This window comes from Haemaphysalis longicornis, unplaced genomic scaffold, assembly GCF_048455015.1.
Source record: "Haemaphysalis longicornis isolate Haplotype H1 unplaced genomic scaffold, Haemaphysalis longicornis Haplotype H1 scaffold_9, whole genome shotgun sequence".
Classification (NCBI taxonomy): domain Eukaryota; kingdom Metazoa; phylum Arthropoda; class Arachnida; order Ixodida; family Ixodidae; genus Haemaphysalis; species Haemaphysalis longicornis.
Genome location: NW_027526460.1, coordinates 110,628,024 through 110,640,293, shown reverse-complemented (window position 1 = coordinate 110,640,293; position 12,270 = coordinate 110,628,024). Strand labels below are relative to the sequence as shown.

General features: G+C 48.1%; 1 protein-coding gene and 1 long non-coding RNA gene across 4 annotated transcripts in view; both read right to left on the bottom strand.

The window, feature by feature from the left end:
* Nucleotides 1-5,502, bottom strand: part of LOC144152972 (uncharacterized) — a 225,594-nt gene extending 220,092 nt beyond the window's left edge. The window contains exon 1 of the long non-coding RNA XR_013319257.1: nt 2,516-5,502. This is a non-coding gene — a long non-coding RNA (uncharacterized LOC144152972). The remainder of the gene's footprint in view (nt 1-2,515) is intronic.
* A 597-nt stretch (nt 5,503-6,099) lies between these two features.
* Nucleotides 6,100-12,270, bottom strand: part of LOC144152971 (protein Wnt-5b-like) — a 571,698-nt gene continuing 565,527 nt past the window's right edge. For 2 of the 3 annotated variants that reach the window (XM_077684575.1, XM_077684576.1), the window contains 2 exons: nt 10,091-10,352; nt 6,103-9,214 (listed from right to left, as the gene is read on the bottom strand). In XM_077684575.1, the coding sequence (XP_077540701.1) occupies nt 9,018-9,214; nt 10,091-10,352 (459 nt within the window). In that variant the 3' untranslated portion in view covers nt 6,103-9,017. Of the gene's footprint in view, nt 9,215-10,090; nt 10,353-12,270 lie in introns of all 3 variants that reach the window. The other variant, XM_077684574.1, reaches the window with a different exon arrangement.

Sequence of the window (12,270 nt, the reverse complement as noted above, 5' to 3'; positions counted from 1 at the left end):
GGCGCGCTCTCTCCCCCACTCCTCCTCTCCCGCATCACGCTACCCTCCTCGCTCTCAACAACAGGTCCGCACCCCTCCCCCTACACTATATAAAAAATTATACTTATCGGCGCCTGGTTTCGATCCCATGACCCTGCGGGCGGAACGCATGGTACATGGTGCTCTACCCACTGCGCCACAAAACCGACACAGAATGAAAGGCTACGAACGCGCCTTATATCCTTGACTCATTCAAACTACGTCAAGAAGCTGCTGATACCACGCATTCACTGCCACCAACTCCCCAAACACTAAACGTTAACGCAATACACCCACCCCCTATGCGACGCATTTACTCGAGTCCCCCTCGCGGGGAGATGGGCCCAATTTTTTTTCCGCAAGCCACCTATTAGACATTTACTTGTTGAAGCGACGCTTATCCACTGCTGCTACTGGCGAAGTGCGATCGGCACGGACCAGCTCCTTCCAGCCAAACGTCTTTCGGAGTGCGCTTATTAAGTGCGAATGCACTTCTTAAGCGAGTCTGAATCGTCCGCCACCGTAGTCCGCATAGCAACAGCTGCGGGTGCGAGCGCTCCTTGTCTTCCCTAGCAACGGGGGGAGATGGGCGCGCGCTGCCTGGCCGCTGACATGGCACATACCCACGTGGGGTATTGGCCAGGAATCGGGCGTGAGAAGGGCTAATGCACCCGCTTAAAGGAGTACTGACACGAAATTTCAAAGCTGAGATCCGCTCTAGCAATCAAGTACAACGACAACACAAATAGGTGTCTGTGAATAAATGCATCTTTCTTTCTTTGTAGTTGTGTGTGTGTGTGTGTGATCTCTCTTTCGCGAACATTACCGAACCGCGCAAATTCAACTCGTGCATTCGCACTTTCACATTCTTCCCCTCGGGGAAATGCGGGGAATTTTTTTTAGTTTTCGACAGAAACGTTCCAATTACAAGATAGATCGCTTAGCAGCAGCAGCACGCTCATTCATTATTGTTGCAATGCCGTTAAACCTATTCGCACGAATTTTATTTCCACGAAGGATCAATCGGTCGAAAATGTTTTGAACTCGCGATGAGCAGTACAGAGTGGCGAATTCATACGCATTCGCTGCTGTTGGAAAGCCCACCTCCCTTGACCATCACAAACATCAGTCTTTTCGTGACCATGGCAGGACCAAGTCCTCTCCCATACCCTTCCAGCCGTTCCTGTCTTTCGATGCTCTAGTAGATTGTTCGCCTCCAAAATTTCTTATTCCATCCTTCCTTAGAGTTCATGTCGAAAGGTTAAGTCCTTCCTCGCGTTTGTTGGCGGTTAAGGTAACTTACCCAGCCATGAAGCGCCATGCTTCTGAAGTCCCATCGTCTTGCGCTTACCTGTATCGTTTCTGGCAGGGCGATTCTGCTGTCTCCTATGCGACCATACACAGTTGTTTCAGAGGTTACCTGACACCAAAGGTAAAAAAATGGCGCGAGTGGTGCACGAGTGGTGCAAGGCTAGAGAAACAGCAGAGCTGGCGGCCCTTCTCCCTTCGTCAGAGACCAGGCTGATTGATTGATTGATTGATTGATTGATTGATTGATTGATTGATTGATTGATTGATTGATTGATTGTAGTGTTTAACGCGACGACGCAACGCAAGCGATGAGGCGCGCCGTAGTGGAGGGCTCCTGATTAATTTTGACCACCTGGGGATTTTTATCGTGCGCCGAAATCTCGAACACACGGGCGTTTTTGGACACCAGCCTGTCGCACCTCGCATTTATTGCGGAACTTGCCGCTGAAACTTCTCCATGCCTAGCAGGCTCAGATCGTTTCGTCCGCAGCCTTTCCCATATCTCCCAAAGTGGACCACCTCAGCACGCGCTAGAAGCCGCGGCCAAGTCCAAAGCCGACGCCCGCGCTACGAAACCAAATTATATGCTGTGCGCCGGGAATGCGGTGATAGCCCAATGGGATAGACGCCGGTTTTATAACGCGAGGAACCCAGACTCGATTCCGACCAAGGGAAGCACTTTCTTTTTCCAATTGGCTGCACATGTTATTGTTCCCCGCTGCCGCTAACACCTCAGGCCTTTGGGGTGGCCCAGTGACTAGGTTGCTGGATTCATGGCATAAAGGTCCCGGGTTCGATTCCCGGGACCTTCCTAAGCGCATGACGGAAAAAGCTCGGCCTAATCAGCTTTGCTCTCAGTACTGGCAGAATATAGCGCCGTTGAGGACGATATCAGTGCCGTTTCGGTGCGTGTTGGTTCATGGATGGAGTAACGCAGGGGTACAAATTCAACTGACGAGGATGAAGTAGCGCCCGAAACACCCGCGACGCTATATACCGCCCGTTCTGTGCTTTAGGCCGCCCTGAAACTTTCGCGGTGTACCCTTTTGTTATTTACCCCATACACAATGCTACCGAGGACTGTACGCGACCGCACACGCTTCCGGTCACCCATAAGGCGCACCCGGCGCCGACTACACACATTCTGCTGCCGGTACTGACAGGGCATGCAGGGGCAAAAACTTACCTATCGGTAGTAGGTGACGTCCGTCATGCCCTCACGCACTGAAGCCAGCAGGCGTTTGAAGAGCGCCTTCAATCACATAGGTGCAGGTATGTCATATGAATACCAAGTCCAGGCAGCCCAAGCATTGCAGCTTGAGAGCGGATGTCAGTGATGGCATCAGACCATGTGTTCGTGCACTTAAGTTCGCAGGTGGAAGGGGCACGAAAAAGATCGTCAATTCAAACTTTGTACGATAGACGAACTGATAAAATGAAGGTTCACAAGTAGGGCCCTCTTGTGAAAATTTCCTGCAACACTTTTTCCAACATTTGTTTTTCCATCTGATATTCTTTTCTAAGGCAGACCACACGCCCCCCAAAGCTGACATTATGTTGCCATGAAGTAGCGAAGCCAGATATTTCTGCTTTCTGAAATTTCTGAAAGCGCTCAGTGGGTGGCCCTAAATAGGTGTCAATAGCGTCTGAAATACCAGCTGAAAATGCGTAATAAAACTGGATCCCACCTTCCACACCATTGCATGGCTTGTGAAAGAAAGCCATGCGAGCCATATTTGACTCAGACAAAGGCGCTGAGCAAAAGCAGAGAACAGGTGGCAAGGGAATTAATCGAGGCCTTTTTTATTCGAAAGCAGGGTGACCAGTGTGTAAGTGAACCATCCATATCTAAATGAATATGAATTTCTAAGCCGTTGTATCATGTGATAAACGTAGTGGTGCGCATGTGCTGGTGTGGTTATATTACCATGCTCCATTTTTTTCAATGAACTAGTTGCGAGTCTGCGCCCGTCCTGTGTCTTCTTTTCCTTGTCCCGTCCGAATGCGCAGTTTTAAGCATGAATATGAACCAACTAGCCCAACAACATGCTTTGCTGAGCGTCTGAAAACCGTATCTTTCACTCACATGCAAGTATTTGTTACACTTACTTATTAAAACTTCGTGTACAGAGAGAGGCTTGTGCCTCAATGCCGGATCGCAATTCCTGCCTTCAGAAAATCGACAACATCCTTGCAAGAATAATCAAATGGTGATGCTGCTATGAAATCAAATAAATACAATTTCCCTCTATTGATCAGAGCACGCAAATATAACGTGTGGCAGGAAAAAAAAGTTAGCGGATCCATTTTCAGAAAGGTAGCCATGAAGGGTAGTTCTGCGGAGAGCATCTAAAGGAGAGGCTTGACTAAACCGTCGATGACTCGTTCAATGAAAAAATGGAAAGGAGTGCGACTGAGGAAATTGACGGTGGCAATACAGAGACATCAGGAATGTGACATGGAGCTTCAAGAAAAGGCTTCCGTGGCTGTTGACCAGGAATTCCGATTGGTCGTTTTAAAGGAATGGAATGATTTTAGAGAAATCTTGCACAGTAGAAAGTTTCATCGCCGTGGGCAGATATTTTAATGAAGGTTAACATTTATAAAACAGTTAGTGCAGCGTCGCACACATAAACGAACGTCGCCAAAACTCCTGGTAATTTGTTTTTCCGAACAAAGGTCATTGATATCTGATCGTATTAAGCACAAGACAAAATTTTACCTATCTACTGTTTCATCTTTAAAGTTTCGTATGCACTGTATCCTGAAAGTTATTGCCCACGCTTTTGGGGAAACGAATTCGGCGTCAAACTAAGCTTTCGTGTCTGGCGCGAGTGAGCGCAAACCGTATTTTAAATTTATTTTTAGAATTTCACGTAATAGTAATTTCTGTCGGCAGCATGAATAGCCAGCCACGCACCCATAGATTTCGATATTACTGTCCCTCTTTCCTTAGGTCTACGTCTTACAGAACCCTACGTTAATTTTGCGAACACTACCAGTAGTACCAACACATGCGCCTGTAGCGGGTGCCGCGTATGTTGACAGCGTTGTTTGAGATTCTCCTTGAACCAATATAGCTCGTCCGTCATACGTGGAAGCGCAAGAGATCACCGCCGCCCTGCTAGTAATATCTCAGGCCAAATGATGAGCCCGCTGATTGCCGGTAATCTCTGAGTGACCTGGCACTCGCACCACAGAGACACAGACAGGCGAAACGAGCAAGAGTGTGTTAGGGCGGTCGTCTTGAAGATCATCGGGAAGTCGGTTGTCGCGAAGAGCTTGTACTGCCGCCATGGAGTATCGCCCGCCACCAGTTCGAATGCTAAGGGGGAGTAGGATGACAACGAGGTCGAGCTTTGGAGGTGATTGGGGGGAGAAGAGTGAAAGACAATGTGAAGCATGCAGTGAAGTCACAAGTAGTGTAAAATGCCACGTCAACGTAGCATGTGACAGCGTCCTGAGGGAAGAGGTGGCAGTGTGCGTGAGCCTTGCCTCTGCCTTCGCGAAGGTGTAAGATCATAAGAAAGGAAATTGGGACATAGTTGAGTTTACTCGAAATCGGTGGGCAGGGCACATTCGATAAGCCAGATGCCGGCCTCCTGTGGCAGCCGCTGGCTTATAGCGAAGAGCTAGACTAACGACCGGCTGTCGGTCCCTGCGGAGACGCAAGAAGTCATGAAGAGAGAGAAACAGACCTGAGGCGTATAGTTCATCTGTAGAGGCGCGCATTTTCAGATCCTGGGAAGATCTGATATTTGTAGGGTTTGTTAATGGCGGATTGTATGTACATGGTGTTTGTGTTAACGTCCAGTATACGAGACAGTAAACGATTTTGTTGGGGCATAAGGTCGTCACAAGTTGACTGGCTCTGCGTTCATCGAGCTCACCAATCCGCTTGAGCCCCTGTCGGATCAGGTAACTTGGTGGCATTTGATAATCGTGAAGTGCATGACGCGGGCGAACGAGTGGTATATAAATGGGAGAGACCAGAACCCGCCAGAATAAGGTGCGGGAGACGAGAATACTGCGAAGGTAAAAGGGAGAAGTGGTTTAATAAATCGTTGATATATTTAGTGGCAGACAGCAGGGGGCAACTCAGATTTCTCTGGAGCTGCTTGCAGGCCTGAGCAAGAAAAGAATGGATAATCACGGCCAGGTTGTAAAGTTAGTCCACATTCCCCGATACACGTAAGTGCACCAGAGGGGTATCTCATAGACGCAAACAAGCGACAGTAGAAGGGACATTTCAGGCAAGGCTCTCGCGAGGGGGGAAGAGGGGGGGGGGGGCAGCTTGAGATTGAAAAGGTTGGGTGAGGATACGACACCTTGAGGGATGCTAATGGCGGATAAAAAAGATGGGTGGGGATAGAAGTGTCCAAGTAGAAAGCGGTCCTGTAGAAGCGGAGGAGAAAAGAAAAGTAAAATATAACAGGAGAGTTGGGACTCGGGAACCACAATTGGTAACCTGAAATGGTACGAGGATGCGTCGCAAGTGTGAGTACGAAAGCCTTCCGTACGTCCACCTCCACGAGCTCATGAACCTGAGAATAAGTGGGCTCAAAGTTTCCCGAAGGAGAAAGAAGTCTTGAGTAAACATGTGGAGCAGGAAAGTCATCTGATTTTGGTGAAGGCAGTGGGCACTGCCCAGAAGATCCGTGAACGCCTGAGTAGCATAGGCACAGACAATGACGCCGGCGCGCCGTGATTTGCGAAATGACAATACCACTGCTAGCGTGGTAAAAAGAAGAGTGGAGGCCAATTAGCGTGTCACACAAGATCAAAATCACTCTAGGCTATCGTTTATTAGCGCATTGCGCTATTTTCTACGTCAATTTTATTTACAAAGTACAATTTCGCGGCAGGCGCAGAACCAGAAGCAGTGGTGCACACATGAGCCTGAAAAGAAGTATTTTTTTTTTATGCGGGAACAGACTTCTGCAGGTCTGCTAACGGTCTCGAAGCAAAGGTTTTCCCAAAATATTCCACGACTTTTAATTCCCAAGTCAGCCGTTGCTGTCCAACGGTGCTAACTCTCCAGAGAACGTTCGTGTGTGACGCCAAGTTTGGATTGTTCGCTTTTTTTAGTGAACGACGCAGCCGTCTACAAGTGCTGACTTGGGGATAACTGAGTACTGTATAAGGTCGTGACAACTTCTTAATGGGTGCACGGTGCGCAGGCACCAAGGAAAAAGGAGTAAAAGCAGGGCTTAAACTGAGGGAATAAAACCTACTAAGACCGGTATTCGACGACGGAACAACGATACTTTAAAACGGAAATGTATACGGCTCAAGATTTGGCGGCGTTTTACGCCATTAAGGGTCTACTAAACTCTCTGTCAGCTAGAGATGCTGGAAGTCAAAGTCAGAATCAGTCTAAAATTAGCTTGAAACAACAAAGGTTTCTTACCTTGACATGTACCGCGCGTCGTATCCAAGTGCTTCGATTTTTCGAAGTTAACCAACAGATAGTCGACCTATATATGAACTCAATTCTTAGGCAAAAAGAATAACAGTGGTTTTCATGGCCTTCTACGAACCTTTTTTTACCGTTCGGCCAAGCGAGTTGGCTGCCCAACTCCCCAAAACAATGACCCTTACAAATTTAGGCGGATTTCACGGTCATGCCGGGCGCAGTCATGCGACGAATAACTTTCATGTGCTTGTTTGAAGGAAAGATATTGTTTGTACTGATAATTTTCCCTTGCGTAATTTGTGAGGTGGCGTCAGCATTTAATGGCTCCAGTGCGCATGTTCAGTTATTACATAATTATTCAATGAGACCTGTTCAATTTGCTTAGACCACAAATTAGATAATTTTTCAAGCTTGTTTCCGGAGATCTCACGTAATTGTAGCTACAAATACTTCCTTGTAACTCTCAAACCAACATCGTGACGTACTGTAGACAAAACTTCGCCTTCATTCGCCTCCTTTAGTGTAGTTTTATGACACCGTCATTCCCCCAGTGTTAACTAATTTTGGCGCGAATAGCCAGGACAATTATTCTGCCCAGTTTTTTTTTTTTTTTTCATGTTTACCATTTCTGACACTGCGCACGAAGTAAGCCCAGCCGCTGACGAGACAAGTCTGTCCAGGTCAAAGGAGAATCCCCACCCTCCACACAGTTGACCTAATCTATATGTTTCCAAATCACGCGGCCGGGCTCCTAGTTTAAGCATCTGTCGTCATACAGAACAAAACAACGTTTCTAATACTGCGCCTAAATGTGCTATCGCTATGCCATGCGGCAGAGCAGTGATCTTTTGCTTTCAAATTGCATAGTCATGCTAGCGATGTTTTAATGCTGTCTGCATGATTAGCTCTTGCAATTAGGAATACCACAATAACGGTTTTTACTAAAGAACTTAACTGTTCAGCAATCCCGCGCCTTCTCGTTAGCTGCCAAAACGACTTCCTGAGTGCTGCGAATTTACGAGCATACCTTTAGAAGCCTTCATTTTGCGTTTCGCTAACGAACACCGAGGTATGGAACATCAGACGTATCGGAGACAGCATGTGGCTACAGACTAGCGCAATTGTAAATGTAAATACAAGTGCTAATGTGATGAAGCGGGGAATAGCCAGTATTTGAGATGCGAAAGCAACTAAACTTCGCAGGGCCCCTGCTTGAAGTTAGCACAGACGATGCTTGGTGCTTCTGAGTTTGATTTCTGGCGGGATCCCAAGTTGCGTCATCAGCAGACACAGGTGAAAAATCACCAGGGACAATATAGAGACGAGGGGAAATATGGCGTGCAAGATGAGGAAGGGCTTTAGCTACAGAATAAATAATACTCGAGATAATATCGGATGATTTGTGGGATTTGTGAACGTTACGTGGAACACCGAAAATGCATAGGTATGTTGTCGTAAAAGCAGCAGATGAACCTGCTAAAAACTCACTGCACGCGGCGACACAGCGCTCATCTTCGAAGCACTGTCGAGGCGACACTCTCTCAGAAGCACACATAACGGCCGCCAGCCCCTTACAAAATGGCAAGCTTCAATGGCACTCAGTTTTGAAGCGTGGCATCCAACCCTTCCCTAGTTTGCAACGAATGCTGCCGACACATCAAGGTACAATACACGATGCTCCACACACATGAATTTTACGGCTGTGACGCACACGCAAAGCATTTGCTTGGAGTTCTTGCAGCAATATTGACGATTCCACTTCGCTGTCATTGGTTAAGATGCTGATCACCAGCACAGTCACGTAAGACCATAGTGACGTCACAAAGTTCACTCATGGAACATGAAAGTCATCCTGCTAAAGGAAGAAAAGTTGTAGCACATCTATAAACAGCTTCCCGTGTCCATATTTTGTAACGTGGCCGGTTGTGTTGCCTTAAGCATGTAATTATCATCGGCTTGAGAAAGAGAGGATCTTGGTTCTGCGCGCCGGGTCTCTTAGTGGTCACTTGTGGACAGCCTCTGCCACTTTGTAAAGGGTAATATGCAGCATTAGCTTGAAAACTTGGCTGGCAAACACCACTTTCGTTGTACCGGGTGAGGTAAATGCGCTAGCGTCTTGGTGCCAGTGAGGGTGATGTACTTCAGATGACAAATTCCTTCTTCTTTTCCAGTAGTGTCCCGTCCACACGCACTGAAGATGCCCAACACACAGCAACAGACATAGTCCTGTCAGCTGAAGTCGCTGAAGTCGCCGTGTAGGGTGGGCGGAGAGTTACTTGCAGGTCTGTGCGTCGATGACACTGACACACGTCTTGCACTCCACGTAGCAGCACCAGTGGAACTTGCACTTGCACCGCTCGCGCAGCTTCAGCTTATGGCTGTTGTAGCCCCGGCCGCAGCACATGAGGCCGCATCCGTCCGTCGACGAGGACGTCTTGTTGCAGCGGCGGCCGACGGTTCCCAAGGAGCCTGCGCCAATGTATGGGGTTATTTATTATCTCATTGCAGTCTAAAAGGTGCGGCTGCGTTTGGTAGCATAGGAAATTTGCTTGGAAACACCGCTAAGGCTCTTTGGAGACCATCAGGACACACTCTTATCTTATTCCACGAAATAAATGCAATGACATTTTGCCTAAATGAGTTAGCTGGAAGGCAAAGTTTAATAGTGCTATAAAACTTGACTGATAGTTTTCCCGTGAGCTAAGCCACCGTGTGTACCATGTGCACCGCTCCACCTTTATAGCCCACAAGTTAAAACACCCGGTGCTCTGAACCCGGCATGCTGCTACTGCGTTCCTGCCTGCCGGTCTGGCTACAGAGCAGCGGCGGCCGCCCGATGCCCTCCGATTTGCGGTGGCGCCCCTCACGGTAGCATTTGTCCCCGTACGAAACTTGGCCGGGAGTTTCATGGTCAGAGAAGCAGAGAAACCTACCTGCCGATCTGACGTCATTAACAAAAGTGCTGTCCCAACCCAATATGACGTCTAAAGTGACATCAGGTTTTAATAAAGTCTGAAACTCCCCATTCGCTTTCGGGGATGTCCTCACCCATGATGCTAGTGTCATCCAGTGCCGTTAAGCAGCAGTGCGCGCGTAACTAGTGAATTTAATGCTGAAGCAGCCGGGAGAGAAGCTCTCGCTTACATCGCCCGCGTAACCTAGTAGACTTCTGAGTGAAAAACAGCAGCTCAAAGCTGGCCATTAACGTTTTGGCAGCGAAAGTGCTACAATTGTTTCCTTTTCTCGTCTTTCATAACCGTACCAACGTATGCAAAGATGACTGATTACGTATTCCACTAGCCCACGCCACTTATAGCACCACCGCGTCGTACTTGAAATACTCACCAAGCGTGTCGTTGGAGACGCAGTAGTCGGGCGACTCGTGCATGTAGACGAGGTCCTCAGGCGTGGGCAGGTTGAAGCGGCGGTGGCGCACCTGCAGCTTTCCGCGCCGGTTGAGCTTGACCTCGGTGGCCGAGTCGTACTTGTCCTTGAGGTGGTCACCCACCTCGCGGAACGGGGACAGCTGCTTCCAGCAGGTCACCAGCGAGCACGAGCCGGACACGCCGTGGCACTTGCACGTCACCCGCATCTTGCGGATCACCGCCTGCGGATCACCGCCACAGAAAGCACGCATTATGGTATCAACCCGAGATGTTCAGAAGCCATTTGTCGGTGTTGGGCCAGACATGTCAGCCAAGCAACAGTCAGCCAAGCAGTAGGCATGGCTTGCTACTCTGTATGGAAACAATGAAAGGTGAAGGTGAGCCACATAGAGTAGTCTCACAGTAGCCACATGAGTAGCCATATAGTAGCCACACGTAGCCAGTGAGAACGCGCATGAACACTAACAGCCACAGGAACAAAAACACTATTAGGCAACGGAAAGCACACAAAACTCACACGCGGGAGTATGGTCGAATGTAACTTTGACGGAATTAGGTCCAAACCGCAGTCACGAAGAGGAGACACCAAGGCCCGTGTATTCTCGGGTACAACTTAGGATAACGACAACGGCAGTTGCCCCTTCTCGTTATCACCAAATCCGGATGTTACTCTGCGCGGCGCAAAAAGTGCCTTACTGTGAGTATTTTGAACGTGACTCGAGTCGTTCCCGTGATTTTCCGGACTTAATCTTCTTTATAAACTACTGCAGCGACGACAAACGATCTACGGGAGAAAGAAGAGACGATGTCACAGACTGGGCGCGATCTCGTTTCAAAATCGCCGCGCGCGTTCACGTCCTGATCTGTCGCTTCGGCGGAGTAATGCACTACACTGAGCGATTCTTAACTTGTACCCGAGTATAGCAGCGGAAGCCGAGTGTCATGACACCCGATGATATATGCCTTACTCTATCACGGCGCGTGCGTGTCGCCGTAATAAGGTAAAAAAAGAATTGTGTAAAAACGTCGCATGTCTTTCAACCTTCTATGCGTGCAGTTCAAAATTGCCGAAAAACTAAAAATAAAATTGCCCGCATATCTGCTCCTTTCGTTGCAAATGTCGTCAAAAGACGATAGTCTTTGGCGACATTTCCCAAGGAATGCCTCCATTTGCTTTCCCGCTCACCTCTCATGCTGTTCCTCTTCCTTTGCGCTCCTCCCAAGGTAAACACAGTAAAGGTTTGCTCAAGTAAATTTGAATTTGCCGCGTTCCACTGCTCTAGGGCGGGTGCCTCGATGCAAGCGCTGCCGTACGGTGGAGACGCGCGTGAATTGAGTTGCCTTACAACGTCTACAGAACCACGTTGCTCTTCTCCGCGTGCGTTCCAAGCGGAACGTGAAACCTATCCAGCGGAACGTTTCGTTGTTGTTGCCGTTTGATTTCTTAAATGCCGCCACGAGCTACAGTAGCATTGGCAACAGCAGGCGACGATTTTCTGCAATTGATGTAGTATTTCATTTTCTTCGCAAAAAACAAGCATTCATTAATTTTAGCACGAAAGTGTTTTATTCCGGGATACACGAAGATTTCGCTGACGTCATATCCATCACGGAAGTGACGCCTGTACAACGAAGAAAAAGGTCTGTGAAGGATGCACCCCTGCACACAGGGTCTTCTTGCGTGGAAGCAACCTTTAGTACTAAAGAGTACGTTGTACTTAGGGTTGTTCGTTTCCGGGTTTTATATTTTATCACGGAAGTGTTTTATGCCGCGATACCCCAAGATTTCATTGACGTCATATCCGTCATGGAAATAACGCCAGTACACCTTTGCCGAAGCGACCCCCCAGCAGGACGTCACTCGACAAGCACACCCACAAGACAGCCGCCGAACCGCAAATCATGCTCAGCTACAGATTTCGCTGATCATTTACCTTTCGTGTTTGATTGACTTCTATGACAGAGGAGTCAACCGCAGTTCTTTTTAATAAAGGAACACGGCGAATATCACTTATGTATTGATTTTCCGCCTTATATTTGCGTAATGTCTTGTTCTTGTTCAACAATGTTGACAAGTATGAACATTACACCCGACATAGACGTTTAGATTTGGATGTGAGTATATAAGACTAATACGCA